The following is a 19982-nucleotide window of genomic DNA, read 5'->3' as shown; positions in this document are numbered from 1 at the left end:
TAACAGAGTGATCTGCACATTTCTCTTGTGTACAGTGCAAAGTGTAATGTCAGTATGAGATTAGGAACTGTATTTACAGACTGCCTGCAATAAGAATATTAAATGTCCCTTTTGAACTCTGGCAACACTTGGGGGGGGGGGGGGGGGGGGGGGGGGGGGCGGCTGGCAGGAGTTGTACGTTGTCAGCTGCCTGGTGGACAGACCCCATGAGCAGACTATTGAAGAGTTTCTGCATTGCTGCCATTCCTGCTGGGGGTAGCTGATTGCAGCACAGAAAGGTAAGACAGTGGCTCTCTGTTCTTTCTCCAGACAAGCCTGCTACATTTACAGTAAGTTTTGTCAGATACATGTTGTCAACAGTAAATCTGGTGTTTGATCTAAAGTCATGACTGAATTTGTGTTCACATAACATGCTTGAGTTGGGAAGACTAAAATGGTTCTGCATGTTTACTTCATCTGTTTTCAGGCTTTTCTTTGGTTGCCGGCTTGCTGTCTCTGTCAGATTAGCCTCTCTTTAAATGACGGGAATATTTGGACTGTTATTTCACACCACCGCACAAACCTTTTTAATTCAAGTGATGAAATGATGTGAGCTTCATGTATGTCATTATTCACCCTGCTGTCTTCAGATGGCAGGAGGGATCTTCTCCAATGTGGGCAACCTGTTTGAGGAGGACTGCTCTAACCTCCACCCCCTTGTGTGTCACCTGTGCCATGAGCAGTACAAGTCTCCATGTTTACTAGACTGCTACCATATCTTCTGCGCCCGTTGTCTGCGAGGTCGGACCAATGACTGCTGCCTCAGCTGCCCCCTCTGTGGGTAAGAGATGAAACTTTGCAGTTGGTCAAGCTCAGTTTAAATGACTTAGCCTGCATTGGACACCTGAGCCATGACACGGCATGTGGTGCTAAACCACAAATCCTTAAACAGTGACATTGAGTCAAAAGTCAAGATATGTCAAGTACTCCAACCTCAGACCCTAACAGAATGCCCTGGATAAATAATCCAGTTCATATGGATTTGAACATTTGTCCAGTTTTACCTCCAAGTGTTAAGAGACTCCAACCCAGTCCCAGTGTTGACAATCGTGACCTGAATCATAGACAGGGTTTGGCAGGTCTGGGTGGTGAAAACAGCTGCAGAGTCACACCACTCTCTAGTTTAGCCTTTGGCTCAAATACTGAAAGGGGCTCAAAGTTCCATTAAGCCCAGTCACATAGCAAACAAAGCATACTGGTATTTGGCAGCAGTGCCATCAGCTTTAGACAAGCTAAAGCTGCCATATGATACTATAGCAACCTGTTTCATTCCTTGCATAGAGAAAGCTATGGTGCACAATCACATTTAGGGCAGTCCTATTAGTTTTTCTAGATAAACAAGCGCTGTTTTTCTATAAATTTTAGGGATGCCCGATATAATCGGCCCCCTATCGGTATCGGCCTGTATCGGCCTTAAAACTGAATATCGGACATCGGCCACCCCACCGATATTTAACCCGATATTTGATCAGCTTCTGAGTTTCTAAAGTCTAAAAAAATAAAATAAAATACTACTTCTTCTTCTTCCTCAAAAACTTCTAAAGACGAGGGAAAAAATATTGATACATTAAAATATCACAATATCTTCATATGCTGATATATTGCCATTTAAAAACACCATATCAATCTCTTTTACTAATGAAATATTGCTATATGTCATCGAAATTTTGCCATATTTTTATATGTTGATATATTGACGCGGTATCAATCTATTTTACTAACAAAATCTCACAAGAATTTGCAAATATCACGAGAGTTTGTAACAGAACGATGAAATTTCACGAGATTTTGAAAAATAGATCAATACCGCGTTTTAAAAAATCTATTTGATATCAGCATATGAAAATATATTTGAGTATATTATTTTTCAAAGTGTCAGAAATAGATAACAAAACTGCCATTTTCAATGACTACTTATTTTTGTCCAGCTTTAACATCAGTATCGGTTATCGGCTACATGAGTTTTAAAATATCAGCATATCGGCCAAAATCCCAATATCGTGCATCCCTAATAAATATTGTTTTATTTAAAACATTATAATCATATTGAGTCTCTCTGGAAAAAGTAATAATTGATATTTATAGATTTTGACCCACCTGCATTAGGTTCTAATGCTTTTTTGAACTTTTAAGTTGTTTTTATTTTATTTTTCATCCATGTATAATCAGTCAGAAGCCCGACTCATAAAGATAGAAAACAGCAGTCTTAGGAAAGAATCTCCAAGACGTCCAGTGTGTGTTATTGTTTGCTCTGAGTATATTGAATGCTGGCATCTATTTTCATCTGCTTCTTTTCACAACAGCTGCTCCCTCATGAGCTATGTAATCTAGTAGCTCACCTCTCTGCTTTTAGGGGGAAGCCAAATAAAGAAAACAGATAAAGTGCTCAGCAGGGTGTGAGATACGGTGCACAACGGAATCAAAATGAGGCAGTTTGCGGACTATTTAAATCCAATGTGATAATCCAATGTGATAAAAACATTCACGTTTCTTACTACAGGTGCTGGTCATAAAATTAGAATATCATGAAAAAGTAGATTGATTTCAGTAATTCCATTTAAAAAGTGAAACTTGTATATTATATTCATACATTACATACAAACTCATATATTTCAGATGTTTATTTTGTTTAATTTTGATGATTACAAATGACAACAAATGAAAATCTCAAATTCATCATATCAGAAAATTAGAATATTGTGAAAAGGTTCAAAATTGATGGCCCCTGGTGCCACACTCTAATCAGCTAATTAACTCAAACCACCTGCAAAAGCCTTTAAATGGTCTTTCAGTCTAGTTCTATAGGCTACACAATCATGGGGAAGACTGCTGACTTGACAGTTGTCCAAAAGACGACCATCGACACCTTGCACAAGGAGGGCAAGACACAAAAGGTCATCGCTAAAGAGGCTGGCTGTTCACAGAGCTCAGTGTCCAAGCACATTAATAGAGAGGCGAAGGGAAGGAAAAGATGTGGTCGAAAAAAGTGTACAAGCAAGAGAGATAACCGCACCCTGGAGAGGATTGTGAAACAAAACCCCTTAAAAAATGTGGGGGAGATTCACAAAGAGTGGACTGCAGCTGGAGTGAGTGCTTCAAGAACCACCACACACAGACGTATGAAAGACATGGGTTTCTGCTGTCGCATTCCTTGTGTCAAGCCACTCTTGAACCACAGACAGCGTCAGAAGCGTCTTGCCTGGGCTAAAGAGAAACAGGACTGGACTGCTGGTGAGTGGTCCAAAGTCATGTTCTCTGATGAAAGTAAATTTTGCATTTCCTTTGGAAATCAAGGTCCCAGAGTCTGGAGGAAAAGAAGAGAGGCACTTCATCCACGTTGCTTGAAGTCCAGTGTAAAGTTTCCACAGTCAGTGATGGTTTGGGGTGCCATGTCATCTGCTGGTGTTGGTCCATTGTGTTTTCTGAGGTCCAGGGTCAACGCAGCCACATACCAGGAAGTTTTAGAGCACTTCATGCTTCCTGCAGCTGACCAACTTTTTGGAGATGCAGATTTCATTTTCCAACAGGACTTGGCACCTGCACACAGTGCCAAAGCTACCAGTACCTGGTTGAAGGACCATGGTATCCCTGTTCTTAATTGGCCAGCAAACTCTCCTGACCTTAACCCCATAGAAAATCTATGGGGTATTGTGAAGAAGAAGATGCAATACACCAGACCCAACAATTCAGAAGAGCTAAAAGCCACTATTAGAGCAACCTGGGCTATCATAACACCTGAGCAGTGCCACAGACTGATCAACTCCATGCCACGCCGCATTGCTGCAGTAATACAGGCCAAAGGAGGCCCAACTAAATACTGAGTGCTGTACATGCTCATACTTTTCATGTTCATACTTTTCAGTTGGCCAACATTTCTATAAATCCTTTGTTTTTATTGGTCTTCAGTAATATTCTAATTTTCTGATATGATGAATTTGAGATTTTCATTTGTTGTCATTTGTAATCATCAAAATTAAACAAAATAAACATCTGAAATATATGAGTTTGTATGTAATGTATGAATATAATATACAAGTTTCACTTTTTAAATGGAATTACTGAAATCAATCTACTTTTTCATGATATTCTAATTTTATGACCAGCACCTGTATATCAAATTTTAAAATGTTAAGTTTTTGGTATTTTTACACTTGATACATTTTGAGATATCAGTAATAGTTTTTCTGAACTAGCTGCATTATACTAAAAATAAATGGCATTACAATATTGTTAAATATTGCATCATTGAACAGTTGGCCCAAAAACCTCCCTGAAGACCCTGACTTTGAAGTATTTCAATATGTACATTTGTGAAGAAAATAAATGTATTTTTTAACTGAAAAGCTTTATATTAACCACATTTGCATACTAAATCCTGAACAGAGCTAACATCACATCAATTTATTTAAATGTTATTTAGATTAAGGCAGGTGTATAATGAGATTAATTTGTCTCACAGTGTGTGGTCCTCTAAAAGCTAAATATTTTAAAGTAAAACAGCGCCATCTTCTGGAATGCCAAATGAATGCATGATTTTGAGCAGATATTTAACTTTATTTGTATTTATTTTTTACAAATCAGGCTTCCTTTCGGTAAAACGCTTAGTTACAACAACTTAGAATTACTCAAGTACGGTATAAGGCCGTTTGAAAGCAACAAATCACCCAGTTTTTAAAATAAAACATAAAATTGGAGGAAATATGCAGCAATTCTACACTGGGTCCATGTCTACATATTTCCAATTCTCTTGTTTTTCAGTCTTTTTAGCTATTCTGTTCAGTTCATTTTTCTTGTTGATAGTTTTCAGTTTTCATGTCATTCAGTCCCAGCTCTTCATTCTGCTCAAATGTGCGTGTGTACTTCTCCACTGTCATCTCAGGGTCTGCCTCTGGAGCATAAACATTTTGCAAATAGCTGTTCCCTGCTAGGTCATCTAGGACTATGTGCACTTTCATTTGTCCAGCGAGGATCTTTTCAATCTTCTCTCCGAACTCCTTCAGCTTGTCCAGCCGGTCACTGCTGCTACTGTCGCCACAGATGAAGGGGTTTTTGGAGACTATCAGATCCTTGATGTCCTGCAACAGGCCCTCCAGTGTAGTGAACTTTCCCCCCAAAGCTGCCATTCCTAACTCAAACTCCAGCTCAGGAATGAGGACAGAGCATGTCTCCGACTTGAGAACATCCCTGGTCATGTCTGAAGGGTCGGTGATGTGCAGCGTGATCTTGGTGCCAAGCTGTTCTGTAGCTGCACCGGATTTAACCTCATTGGTTCGATGGCCACAGCTGTCACAGTTTGTGGCCATGATGATGACCTCCTTGAAGTGGGGAATCTGGACCAGCTTCATGTTGGTGGAGGCAGGAGCGTTGCACTCAGGGCAGTTGGTTGGGAAGACCAGGACCTCCCCTCTCATGACCTCCAAGTCGTTCCCAGCTGGCTCTTCCTCCAGGTCATCATCAGCTCTGATCCCCAGCTGCTGGTCCTGCTGGACGGTCCTCCTGAACCGGGTCACCGTCAGAGCCTCGTCCTTCTGAGGAGCAACGGGGTTTTCTATAAAACTGTTCCCTGACGGATCTTCAATCACAAGCGTGAATTCGTGCTCGACGTCTTTTAGCTTCTTCAGTTTCTGGATAAACTCCTCTATTTTGTCCGCCACCTGCGGGTCTGCCGCGCGCCTCGCGGGCTGGTCCTGCTCGAGTCCGGCCACCGCTCGGTCCAGCAGCCCCTCAATGGTAGAAAGCGAACCTTTCTGGGTGAAAGCGGGGATTTCGAAATCGAGCTCGGGGATCCTGGTGGTCGCGCTGTCGGCTTTTACGACCTCTCGGTTCAAGTCCTGCTTTGCTTTGACTTTGAGGGTGTAACAGACGCCCTGCTCCTGGATCCGGCCCGCAGATTGGATCTCCGTGTTGGACCAGCCGCAGCTGGCGCAGCTAAAGGAGCTAACGATGATTTCTTTGAAGAAAGGTATTTTAGTCAGGAGCATTCGGGTGGTTCCGTTCTGGTAGCAGTTCATACACAGGCTCTCCATCTCGGTGGGCTGCCAATCTTCGTCGTCAGCACTAAGCTCCCTAAAAACACTTCCTCCTCGAACATTTTCCTCGGAAATAAGAGACATTTTGTTTTTGAAAATATTCCTCTCAGAGTAAAAACGCTCACGCTGTCATTTACCGGTCAGATATTTCACTTGCCAGAACTTTCTAGATGAGACAAACGCAGGGCTGCACACGCTGCTTGTGTCTTTTGACGCAGACTTCCGCATTATTTTCGTTGGTGAATATCCTGTTTGGGATCTCTCTGCTGCCGCAATCGGATGTTTTTAGAACTGCGCCACAAAAGCAGAAAACAACAAAATAAAACATATCTATTTTATTTTTTCCCTTTTGTTTAGACTGATTTTTCTCATTGTTAAATTTTTAAAGACTCTAATTCTTCACTTATACCTTTTAAAATTTCCCATTTCATATTATATAAATAATAATTGCTTTCCACCTATAATATACTTCTGAATTATTAAAAATTGTTTAATATATTTAGCGGATTAGATGTAGTAGATCACTCTGCTGTCTGAACTCTCTTGAATATCAGTGATATGTATATTTTTGTTAATAAAAAAAAAATGAATTAATCATATGAACACATTTTCATATTAATAATAAAAAAATGAAATTGTGTTCTGTTTCCAGAGAAGCTAATTGGCTGTCCCTCTGTCTGTCTGTCTATCCATCCAATTATAATGATGTGGGGATTTTGTCTTTGATCTCTGTAGATACAACTCAATGATAAAAGGAAATAATGCCCTCCCACCAGAGGATCGTCTGCTGAAGTTCCTTGTGGACAATAACGCAGATGTGGAGGAGACAGCGCTGTGTGCCAACTGTGACCAAGAAAGCAACAAAGTACAGCCTTTTAACCTATTCCAGTTCATGGACATTGAAACAAAAGAAACAATACTATTGATTTGTCATCTCATTAGGTTGAAAGCTGAGGACTTATTTCCTAAATTATTACAGGACATCGAATTCTAAGCTACACTGAGGGAAATAAATCAGAGTTCTAGCTGACAGAAAGGTGTTTAATTACTTATTTGCAGCTGTATCATACAAATATATAGTTAAATATTCATACATTAGTCAAACGATGATTTCAATTTCAGACGCCTCCATGATTTCTAAGTGGGAGAATGTGCAAAATAGCAGGGTGTTCAAATACTTATTTTCCTCACTGTATTTCAAGTGCAGCACTTAGGTATTTTGTCTTAATCCTATTTTCAGTTTTATTTCTTCATTTTTTTCATCACTGAATTTACTCTCTTATTTTGCATATGTGTGTGCAGGACACAGGACTGATGTACTACTGTAACACTTGCAACCAGCCACTTTGTGCCACCTGCCGAGAGCTAACACACAAGGCCAGAATGTTTTCCCATCACGAGATTGTGTCGCTGGCCAAACGCACCAAAGCTAAACACAGAAAATGCTGTGAGTGCCACCTGTAATTTACTCCACAGTAATTATATACCAACAAGCCAGAGAGATGTGCTCCCTCTTGATTTCTGCATAATTGTCCTGCTCCATGTAATCATATCCTCAGGGAAAATAGTTGTTAATTTTTTTATTGCTGTCAGTGTAAGAGAAAACTAAGAGTTTTGTTCACCAGTAGGGTTCTCATTCAGAGCCCTGCAGTTTGTCACAGTTCTCAAACTTCATCTAGGCTATAGTTAACATGTATTACTCTCCACAGCTCTGCACGAGGAACCCTACATCCTTTTCTCGACGGAAAACAAATCTATGCTTTGCATCAAATGTTTCCGAGACATGCAAGTGTGAGTGAATCCACAAAATAGAACAGAAAATGCTCTCAGAAGGAATCAGGGTTGCTGGTTTTGCTTTGTTTAAAAATGTCTTCCGTTTTTGCAGGGAGAGTCGAACTCACTGCATTGATATTGAAACAGCTTATGCACAGGGGTGTGAGATGTTGGACCAGGCAGTACTGGTGAGGAATTCATTTCGGCTGTTTTACAATTTTATGAGGCAGAAGGAAAGGATGTCATTTTGTCAACATCGCAGTTTGATAACATGATGAGGAACCAATGTGTTTTTTAATTTTCACCAGGCTTTTGAAATGCAGGTAGCTTGTACATAGATTGAATTGCCAAAATTATTTACCAAACAACATTGCCTTTTAACTGCAGGTGGTGAAGGAGCTGCAGACTTCAACTGGAGAAGCGATCCATCTGCTAAGAGCAATGATCGGGGAAGTGCATTTGAATGTGGAGGAAGAAGAAAGTGCAATCTGTAGTCTTTTCAACAGTTTGCAGGTCTATTTAATATTTTTGTTTCTAAAGTTTTTTAAAAAGGTCTCTTTTTATATCCACGTCTTCAAAGGATAACACCATGTAACCGATGTATGTCCCAATTAAACATTTTACATAAAGCAAAAATATTTTGCATAAAACAACTAAATAACCCCCTCAGTCCATACTCTGTATGTGTATATAGAAATTTCCCAAGTAAATGACATTAACTGGCTAAAATCAATTCCCAAACATGCTTCTAAAGGTTATTTTTACAATGCACAGCATATCTGTTAACATGCAATCATTTTATATAAAATCATAATTGAGAAAATTCCTATTAAAAAATATGAATCCCAGTACTGCTCTAATCTAACTTTGAAGATTTTACCAGCTGTTTGAGCTGAATGTTTGAAAGAAATTTCCTTATACAGAAAACTGTGTAAACTGAAAAAAAAAAGACATTTAAAACTGCTTCGAGACTTAAATCAACAGTGTGCGACAAAAGGTTAGTTGTTTTCATTCAGCTTGAGTAGAGTTCGGTGTATAACCTAAATTTGAAGGCTGTAAAAACTGGAATATTGAAGGACGGCATCAAAGCATATGAACAGAAAACTCAAAGCTGTAAACAATCAATACTTAGAGGTGCAGAGTTAGGTAGCTTTTTGAAAAAGAAAATGTACTTCTGTGGGTTTTATTTACCTTCACTTCAGTTTGTTATTTTGAAGTAACACACTTATCTTTGTGCAATATTACTTTTCAGGTTTTTTTTTTTTTTTTTTTTTTTGTGGACAGGGTGACCTGCTTGGTGAATATTTCTTTCCCTAAGATTCCAATTTTAGTTCAGTCATTAACATCTTATTCCCCCTGATATCACTAACGCTACTTGGCCACTGGATGTCTCTATTAAGCTAATGATTTGAAAACAAGGATTTTTCCCCCCCTTAGCATAATGATAGAGTTGGAAACAACATTACAAAATTTACAAAAACTGTCCACACAAATTTAAGAATTTATGAGGTATTGCAGAGCCCAAGGCTGTTTCCTCATTGTGAGAAATAATGAAGGCTTTTTTTTCTCTTCTCATTTGACAGGAAAGGCTAGCAGAGAGAAAAAAGACTCTGTTGAAAGCAGCTCAGAGGTAAACAAATAAATAAATAAATCTGAGGATCAACATGTCCTTTATTTTTTCATCTGCATTTCTGCTTCATTGTAATATTGTCTTACTTTCACAAACTGAGGTGTTATGTTCATTTCTTTTTATTACACTTTGGTGCATTAAACTTGAAATTGATAAACAGTGTATTGTTTCCCCTGGAATAATCACTTTGCACCCGTCACAATGGTGTATTTGTTTTTATTTATCTTATGCAATGATTTTAACAGTAACTGTCAATTAAAAACCTTAAACCTGCCTGCAGAGACATATAGGTATTACATGATGAATATATTGTTTTCAAACTCCAGTAAAGATTAACATATTAAAGCAATTACACTTAAATATCTGTAGGAAGTGTTACAGTTTGATTAGGTGCTCCTTTTTTAGGAACTGACCAATGCATTGGACTAGTTTATCTTCCATGATTTAGATGTAATGACATATTTTAAACAAAGTGATATAGGATGCTTTTCTTGCGTATCATGACCATTCTTAAAAAAAATTGCACATTTTCATTACTTATGAGTGAATCCCAAACAATATATAAGATAACTTTCCCCTAGGTATTTTTTCTTGATTGGAGGCAATGTGTTTAAGTGTGCGTGACTAAATGAAGACAATTTTGAGATCCAGCAAAGTGCATCTCTGTCTGTATCCATCCCTCACTCTCTCTCTCTCTATTGCCTGGAAACCATCCAGTGGTTTGGGTTCCCAGAAGGATGTTAAAGGCTATTTATGTCATGCTTTGTGTGTCTGACACTGTGCCTTCATCCGTGTGTTTGTTACAGGAGAAGACAGATAGATTAGCTCCTGGAAATACAGATTGTTTTGTTTGTGGTCGCACCTCCTGAGCCGATTCCTCTGTGTACTGTGGCATGCATGAGTTTAAAGGTGTTGTCTTACATATTTTGAGGGGTTTTTGTTTGTGTGTGTGTTTGCAGTCAGCATGAGGAGAAGGAGAAAGCATTAAAGGAGCAACTGTCTCATCTTACTGCTTTGCTTCCAACACTTCAGGTGAAGGGAAGATCAAAATGCGAATGATGATGAAATACCGTACTAAAGGTCAAAAACTTCACAACCGTAGGAAGAGGGGCATATTTTATTTAGGTTCAAGCACCAGTGTAGAAATATGACACAATTTTGTAAAAGTAAGTATAGATAGATAGATAGATAGATAGATAGATAGATAGATAGATAGATAGATAGATAGATAGATAGATAGATAGATAGATAGATAGATAGATAGATAGATAGATAGATAGATGGATGTTAGGCTTACTTTTCCAGCTGGTTCTTTAAATTTTGCAGGTCTTAATACATTGAAGTATTCAATTTTTAACCCTGGTGTTTTTTAGGTTCACCTGGTCACCTGCTCGGCTTTTCTTAGTTCAGCCAACAAGTTTGAATTTCTGGATATGGGCTATGTAAGTACACTAAATACAGTCTTGATTGGTTATATAATTGCATTTTAATCTATTTTAAATTCTCTCCAAAATTGCAGTACAGTCATAAAAGATGCAATAAGTTACATATGATGAATTTGATGGAACACAGAAAAGTCCAAATAAGATGTTATAATTAAAGCATATTGGTTTTTGAGCAAGCAAGCCTGAAAGCAGAGAGACTTAGACGTTTTTTGACGAAGTGCTGTCTGCAATCGAAAGGTTACTTTATTTTTTGGCGTTGAATCCATTCTTAAATTAAGGTTATCCATAATGCCTCAGTGGGGTGAAATAGGTCACTGAATCAAACCCGATGTTCTTGCTTGCACAGCAACTCATGGAAAGACTGAAGAGGATTGCAAAGCTCCCTCATCGCCTGCGGCCAGTGCAGAGCAGCAAAGTGAGTATCCTGCATAGCATTCATAAGGAGCTAAAAGGCATTGACAATGCTGGCACACCGAGTATTACAGAAAATAAGCGCCCTAAAAAAAAAGAGGCTATGTTTTCCTTGGCTAAGTTTTGAAATTTCTGCAGTTTATGATGATATAAAACCTTTCCTGCTGCCAACATTGTTATATTCAGAGTCAAAATGAAAGACAAAGTGCTTCAAAGAAAAGACTGCAATTCTTTGTTGTTGCATTATCTTTTATCATTTCTCTGTACTTCTGGAACTAAACAATATGTTGCTGGTTACTTATTTGGCTCTGCACTCCATCAGATCAACACTGAGTACAGGAGTGAGTTTGCTCGTTGTCTGGAGCCTCTTCTGCAGATAGGATCACGCCGCCCTCCTTCTGTTGCTGGTTCCACTAGTATGGTAACAAGGTAATAACTTTTCATTTCAATCTCTTTTCCTTTAAAGAAATGTTTTATTTCATAAACTTTCTTCTTTTCAGTTTGGGTCATTTGCACCTTTTGCATTCTTTGAAGAAAGACAAAAGCCTAGGCAGAAAATTTCGCACATGTAAAGCTTCCAAGTTTAAAATCCCCAAATGGTTTGCAAGTGCAGATGCAGCGGAAAGGAGGCGCCGGGCTGAATCCCACTATGCCAGTTATTTTGTCTGCCTCTCTGTAAGCTTTGTACTCTGATATGTTTACGTAATTCACCTTGTTAAATGGGGGCCTGGATTGGGGGGGTGGCATTCCCAAATTAGAAAGTTCTGGACCTGTTGTGTCCAGATAGCGTTCAGGTGATGGATGGATAAAAAGTCACATCTACAGGTCATTGATGGAGATAAAAAGAAAAACAAAAAACATGCTGAGTTTGTTGTGCTGGAAACTTGAACTCTAAAGTAGTTAGGAACTATTCTCTAGGAGGAATTTGTTTTTGTGCCTGCTGTAGACAAACTCTCTTCACCGCCACTTTTTCCACATCACTGTCTCTCAACTATTCACAGGTCCTTAAGCTCACTCTCTAATGCCAGCATACTGACAACGTTTCTTTCCAACATGTTTAATGCCCCGCCAGCGCAAGACGCAAACCCTGACAGGGATTGGTGTCCGGCCGCCTGAGACTATTTTTATCATAATTTCAAAGAACCGTCTAGGAATCAGCTGTAGGTTGGCACTCAGGAGCAGTTGGAGCGTTGATGTCACGGCTTTAGCACAGGATAGGTTTTAAATTGGCGTCAGCATTGTGAGGATGAAGTCTGGGTGTGTGAGGATGACTTGTATGACAGTGAGAGAAGGATATATGTTTTAAACAGGTCTGGTGTCGCATTATTTCTGCACAGGGAAACCAGTGGAATAGGAAATTAATGGATTGGAGGTAAAGTTTTTTATTATGTTTTTATTACTTTTTAAAAATTTGAAATCCAAATGTGAATGACAGGTGCATTTGCTCCAAACATTATCTCACTATGCATTTTCCTTATATATGCTGTAAATTAACATCTGGTAGGATGAAAGTTAAATAATGGGGCAGATTTAGTTGGTTTTGTTTTAGGAATGTGCTCTGATCCTAGAGATCTTTTTTTTAATTGTAATTCCCTTCTTATCTTATCATTTTCTCTAGATTCAATGAATCTGTGACGCAATGGCTTTTTCTCAGTGTGTGGCAATTTTAACTATATTAAAATCTACTTCAACTTTCTAATAGACATGTTTTAAAGTGTTTTGCTACTGTGTTTTATGCATTTAAAACTCATATCTTAAAGCATATTCCGTACAGTCAGCAATGCAGGATGCAAACCAAGCAGGAGTTGATGGAAAGTCAGCTTGCTGTGAACATTTTTTGTCATAATTTCTCTCTGAGGATCAGTGAAGTGCTGCAAGTAGGTTCATTTGACTAACCGATGTCTCTTTACTGCTGTCATCATTTATAGCTGGCTGTGCTGGAATGAAAGCTAGATGCTGAGATGACAGTAAATGTTAAATAGAACCATTAACTTCTGAAAAAAAATCAGCCTTTTTAAGGTTATTAGTTACCATGCAAGTAATGAAGCTGGGTCTGAGTGTTGCTGAGCTGAAGTTTAAGTTATATAAAGAATTTATTACAAAATGAAAATGATGAAACCTATTTTGAATATTAGCTGCTGGGTTTTGCTTTCTTTCTGGCTGTATGTTACACATAAATGTAAAAAAAGTTGTAAGAAGCCAGAAGGTTAACTGACATGCAGCCCAAGCAAACTGCCGAATATTAATTTTAGTTATTAAACCTTATGAAGCTTCCTCTGTACTCTTTCCTTACCTTTCGTTTGCAGTGAAATTAGTTATTATAATGCATACTGTAGCTCATATCTGGTAGGTGTTTTTTATGTATTTTGGTGTACTTTCTTTTATTTTTTCTATATTCCATCCCTACTTTATCATCTGTCTCACCAATTATGTATCAATTTTTTTGTTGTTTTTTTTTGTTGTGTAGAATACAGATAATGTTTTATTTAGCATAACGCCTGAGAAAACACACATTTCAACCAACATCAATACTTAAAAGTTTTGCTGCATATTAACTAGATAAGATGACTTTGGTTAACTACATAATATTGGAGTTCAAATTGCACCAATGCACATATAAGACCAGCTGAGGTTATTAACTTAGAAACAAACTACAAATCTAGATGAGAGAAGAGGGTCAATAATGATTATTATCTGCTCTCTGCAGGCTCCAGTCCCCTCTTTCGTTACCTTGCCATTCTCCGTCTCTCAATGAGATGCCACTGGGTTCTGTGTTCGGGCGAAGGCCGACATCTCACAGGAACATATGCACGAAGGTCCTCCTGGCTGAGGGAAGGGAAACCCCTTTCACAGAGCACTGCCGTAACTACGAGAACGCCTACAGGGTGAGTGACGAGAGTGAACTTAACTAGTCGAATATACAACAGCTTGTTTAAAAGACGGCATTTTATATGAGTGTGTTACATATAAAGGTTCATACTATCAAAGGCTATTTGGGAGACTTCCAAACTGTTCGAAAAAGCCTTTAGAAATATGTCCTCCTTAAACATCATCCTTAATGATGGTTGTCAAGAGGGCCGGCCCAAGACACAAGTGAGCAAAACAGCTTCTTTTGGGCCCCAGGCCCCCAAACAATAATTCTTTGGTTTGTTTTTTTTATGTTTTTCTTGTATTTCTTTTTAAAACATGCTTGATTTTTTATTAACAGATTTAATTGTGCCTATTTTTGGGGAACTAATTTTTGTTTGCTGTTCTTGCTCTACAGGTCGATTTTAAAACATTGTTATTGCTGTTAGAAAGAAAAAACTTTAAACTATATGATTGATTTTATTGCACATTAACAGCATGCTGATAATTAAATTAGTAACATTAGATGATGTTTTCAATTTTACATAGAACTGCCAAAGCTGCAATCATTTTATAGCAGGTGTGTGAATAATCTGCTGTTCGATACTGTTGATTACCACAGTCGATATTATTGGTAGAAAAAAAGGGTCACCAAAATCTAATTTTGCTAAGAGCCCTATAGAGGTTTGGTCCGGCCCTGGCTGTCAGTTTCCTGCTTCAAAACCTGGTGAATTTAGACCAACACTGAACAATGATTTTTCCTTTCAACCTCGTAAATTCCTGAAGGAAATTGTCCTGCCAACAGTGTCTGACTTGAGGCTATAGTCCACTTCTGTTATGTAGAAGGACAGTAATCTGGAGCAAACCAGCGGGTCTGCCTCTGGATGGCCTGAACAAAAAAACATGAATGAAGGGTTTGGACAAGACCAAATCAAAGGCTTGACTTAAATTCCTTTGAGATGCTGTTGCTGGAGCTTAAACATTCAGTTCATATTGAACACTCCTCCAAGTTGGCCGAACTAAAACAAATGTACAAAGAAAAGCCGATGAAACTTCGGTGTTATCACAAACAGTGTAGGTGCTTTTAAAAAGGCACATTCTGGTTCTGAAAACGTTTTATTTTTATGTATTTTCTTACTTTAACCAATGAATTTATCTTTTGAAAATAGCATTTTGTAATTTTGTAATAATTAAGATATATTTCTCTTATCTTTTATCTTTGATATAGAATGTAAAGGATTATACTTTTAAAGGCCACGTTTATGTGCTGCCTAAATTATATTCTACTCACACTACAGTATTAGGCAACACATATAACAAAAATGTCATTATTTATATACCCTGTTTTAGAACTCGATAAAAAGACTATGCTAATAACCGTGTACGGTTAATAGGCCTGAATTTATCAGTATTTAGCAGTTATCTTTATTTTTCTGTCTATCTATCCTAGCAGTTCTATAAACGAAGACAACAAAATGATGATGAGCTTACACAAAAAAGGCCATACAGGAAAAAAAAAGGACTCATAAAAAAAAAAAAAAAAACGTATAAAAAAATATTAGTTATTCAATGGTTACTTGATAACCCTAATAAGAAGAATTTGGCAGTTTATATTAATAAATACAGATATATTTATTTTGTGTACAAAGAAACACTGTAAAGTACTAAATTTGTATAACTGATATACAGTTTTATTCTTGAGTGCCTTTATTTTGTACTCTACCTTGTTGACCTGGAAGCAATTAATGCTATTTCAATTTTATGTTTGTATTTAATATGTTTCATTTAATTAATAGATGCCATCTTCCACCTATTTTCTTAACATACATAACAAATATTCATAGTTTATTTTTTTTTTTATGGAAGTATTACAAAAAGAGAAAAAAGAAAAATTTAAGTAAAGTATGGTGAAAAAAAATCTCACTTAAGGTTAACTATGAAATTGTAAAATCAAAATATAATGACTTAAAAATGTTCTTTGTTGTTGACATATTCAATATTCAGACTAACAGTGGGATTAACAATATTTTAAAAGGCTTGGTTATAGCAGGGAAAATAACCAGCTGTCCCATTTCCATTATTTAGTTGTTGTTGTTGTTTTTACAAGAGGAAACAAAATAGTTGCCTTATTTTACTTAAAAAAAAAAGAAAAAAAGAAAGAAATCAAAGACCTTGGAAATCAAGAAAAAAATTGCTATTTTTCAAGGCTGCACTTTAAAAAAAAGATGAAATTGTTAAGATAGCTGTTCATTTTGTTTACACTTTTGTAAACAAAATGACAAATAAAATCTGTCTAACTATAAGTCTAATCTAAGAAGCATCATAAGAAATTAAGTGAGCCATTAAGAGAGAGATTCACTTTCAATTTGCTTAAACAGTAACAAACATTTTATGCTCAGATCTCCAAAGCAGACAACTTTACATCCACCAAACATTCTTTTTATGTCTTTGGTGTTTCTAGAGTCTCCAGACAGAGATCCAGAATCTAAAGGACCAGGTCCAGGAGCTGCACAGAGATCTGACCAAACACCATTCCATCATCAACACAGATAAAATGGGAGAAATCTTGGACAGGTCCCTGCATATTGACAACCAGATTGCTGCTCAGTATTCCACTGTGGACACAATGAGGGTTATGTTTGAGGAGGTATGTGTAACGAAACCTGAGCTTTAATTCAATTTTACTCCTCATTTAACTCATTTTATGATTTTCCTATAATTAGCAAAAAAAATTGTTTAGATTGATCATATATATAATATTTACAATCTAAGCAATATGTACCTTATTTTTGTTGACCTTAATGTATATTATTCCTCCTCATAATTGCGGAGCATCCTTTTCCCTTGCAATATACAATGAATCCCTTAATATACATTTCATTCTTTTCTTCACAGATCTGGGATGAAACTTTGCAGATGGTTAACAATGAGCAGGAGATTTATGAAGGTTTTTGTTCAGCAGCGATAACACATATTTGACCCTGACTACTTATCTTTCTCTTGTTGTATGAAACCTACATTAATTCCTCTCTGACTGCAGCTCAGCTTCATGACCTGATGCAGCTGAAACAGGAGAACTCTTATTTAACAACAATCGCCAGACAGATCAGCCCCTACATCATGTCAATTGCTAAAGTCAAAGAGAGGCTTGAGCCCAGGTGTGCTAATATTTCTTAATACCTGTTTACCTTGTAGATATGACTGAAATTTGTTGCAATTCCATGTGCCTGCTTTTGGCTTATAATAAACAAATAAAATATTATATTAAAATCAATAAAATTTAGTAGATCAAACGTATGGAATATGTTTTGATATTTTACCCTAATTTCACATTGACATTATTCAATGGTACAGATTTTAAAAAGGGGTTTTGTTACTTGTTAGTAAAGTTTAAGATCTATGACCTGATGTTCTGATGACCACGTAGATGTTGATCTTTTTTATAGGTTTCAGGAGCCTAAAGAGCATCTTGATGACAGAACTGAAACAATGCTGAAAATCTATGAAGACAGCACCGTGCCAAAGGACAGTCAAGACAGGTGAATTTAATAGATGGTTTATTGCATTCAAAAAGTCATTTCTTTTTAAATAAAACCCCCCATGATAAAATAGATGAATTGTAAGTATGGTTGACAGTTGTTTTGGGTTCTTAATAATGCATTTCTATAACCTATTTTGACTGGATTTATTGTTGCTGTTTTCTATAATTTATTTTATTGTTATTTCAGTTTTTTGCAAAAATATATCCTACAGTCAATTTTGTATTTTGGGACTTGAAGCAACCTATTTATTTTTTGTTGTCAGTCAAAACCAGAGTTATGTCACGGATCAAGACAAAAACAAGAACAACCGCAACCTGATGCTGGAGCCGGTAGAGACTTCCATCAAGAGCAGTCGAGCAAGCGGCGCGACGCGGCTCTGTGGAGATGTCCAGTAAAAATGACATTCCTTCATAAACACCATGTCATTTCAAATCTCAGCCTGGTCTCTTCCCCAGTGGATCAGCATGCCTTAATACAGCCATAACAAGCTCAGGGTGGTATATGATGTCCTGCCTGCCCAAATACAGTACAGTACATGACATTTTCTATACAGCTGTCAACAGTTCCAAGGTGAGACCTTGGTTCCACATTAACTGGATGTACTTGAAGGCTGACAACTCAAAGATGTCAGAGCATAAAGTTGAGAAATCTTCTGTTCAAAGAGAGCATGGCACTGAAAAGAAAAATCACTTTATTTAAGAGTAACGCACAACTTTAATGAGAGAGACGAAGACTCCGAGCCAGAAAGACGTGACTAGAATCTGAGCACTAGGATTGTAGCTGAGTTTGTGTTCTAACGTCTGATATTGTAACGATCCAGTAAGTGTGGAGTTGTATGAATTAGCTTTTTACAGAATGTATTCATTAAAATATGTCACTTTAATGCTGGATCATGGTAGATGATAGATGACAGGTGTGTGAAACTGAAAATATGTGACGACACATGCTGCACTGATCACAGCAAATGAAAGGTTTAGATTGTAATGTCTGTGTTAGACATATGATGTCATATGCACATGAATTCTATAAGATAAAACAAGTTTGGAATTTTTTGTACTCCTTTTCTACTTAACGATGGTCCTAGTGTGATTGGAGATACAATATCTGGTCTCTTTAATCTGGATTCGCTATCACTATATATAACCAACTTTACAGTGTTCTGGACATCATTTAAAACAAATCCTAATGCATTGCAGCCTGGGCCAACCAAGCACAGTGACACTAACAGTAGCTTGTAAATGCATTCATACATATTTATTTATCAATTATATTCTCTTGGCATTGTAGTATTTTCATGCATTATAAAGACAGAATACATTTTTATTTACATATAATTTATATATAACGTTATTTTTTATATTCCTAATAATATTTTTCACTACTAAAAGAATTTAAACTTCACACAAAAAAATAATCCAGGTGAAACTTCTTCCCAGCTGCCAGCAGCACAGAAATTAGGGTGGTCCCCTATTCTCACTACAGATAATAATAATAATAATAATAATAATAATAATAATGTAGACTGATGTCCTCAGAATAGAGGGGGAAATAATTTACATGTACAACCAACATAAAAAGCGGGTTGTTCACTTCCTGGGAAATATTGGGGTCACATTGGCCTCAAGGAACAGCAGTGCTCTGCAGAGGAGTCAGAGGTCCATATTCATTAAAAATACATTCGTGACAGCGGAGTAACAAATGGCTGTGCTTGTGCTCTGGCCCTTTACTCCCTCCCCATGGTCATTTATCATGTGTACTCATCGAACTACCAGCCTCGTGTTGGCGGTTCATTATTCTCTCTTTCCCGAAAGTGTCTGCTTCCTCACCCACTGTGTCCACGGGTGGAAACAAAAAACCATGAAAGCTGTGTTTGGTCCTGAAAGAGATTTATTTTGAAAGGCATTCACACCACGTGGTTTACATTTTTGTAACAGCTGGACAAAAACTGTCCCATTCTTTTTGAAAAAAAAAAAAAAAACAGGTATTGGAAGCGACACTTCACAGAATCATGGTGAGAGAGAAAGTGAAAGCAAAAGGGAATAATAAGGATATGAGCAAAAATGAAAATTTAATAAGCTGCATGGAAAAATGGGTCACTGAAGGCATACAAGTAAAGCTCTGTAATGAATACAATTAAATCAAATACTGAAAATTAGGGGGAAAAATGCAATTTTTATACAATGATAATGGGAATATAAATATGCTGAACACAGATCTAATTAACCTTAGGATTCTCTATCTGTGGAGAGATGTTTCTTCACATCTC

At 37.3% G+C, this 19982-nt stretch overlaps 2 protein-coding genes across 2 annotated transcripts; one reads left to right on the top strand and one right to left on the bottom strand.

Moving 5' to 3' along the window:
- Positions 1–263: 263 nt before the first annotated feature.
- Positions 264–18763, top strand: rnf207a (ring finger protein 207a). The gene is given in 19 exon segments (XM_038280877.1): positions 264–329; positions 630–820; positions 6804–6933; positions 7371–7515; positions 7778–7859; positions 7954–8029; positions 8229–8354; positions 9425–9471; positions 10431–10503; positions 10845–10913; positions 11263–11331; positions 11650–11756; positions 14035–14212; positions 16636–16821; positions 17070–17121; positions 17215–17332; positions 17621–17713; positions 17979–18075; positions 18077–18763. Coding segments are annotated over 18 exon segments (1893 nt in total). The 5' UTR covers positions 264–329; the 3' UTR covers positions 18131–18763.
- zpr1 (ZPR1 zinc finger) lies at positions 4573–6298 on the bottom strand. Its single transcript, XM_038280878.1, has one exon. It carries the CDS (start codon positions 6150–6152, stop codon positions 4821–4823), a length of 1332 nt encoding a protein of 443 aa, XP_038136806.1. The 5' UTR covers positions 6153–6298; the 3' UTR covers positions 4573–4820.
- Positions 18764–19982: the final 1219 nt, after the last annotated feature.

The sequence above is a fragment of the Cyprinodon tularosa genome, unplaced genomic scaffold, assembly GCF_016077235.1.
Source record: "Cyprinodon tularosa strain WSP-4 unplaced genomic scaffold, ASM1607723v1 ctg165, whole genome shotgun sequence".
In the NCBI taxonomy this organism is placed as follows: Eukaryota; Metazoa; Chordata; class Actinopteri; order Cyprinodontiformes; family Cyprinodontidae; genus Cyprinodon; species Cyprinodon tularosa.
This window is presented reverse-complemented; position numbering and strand designations above follow the sequence as displayed.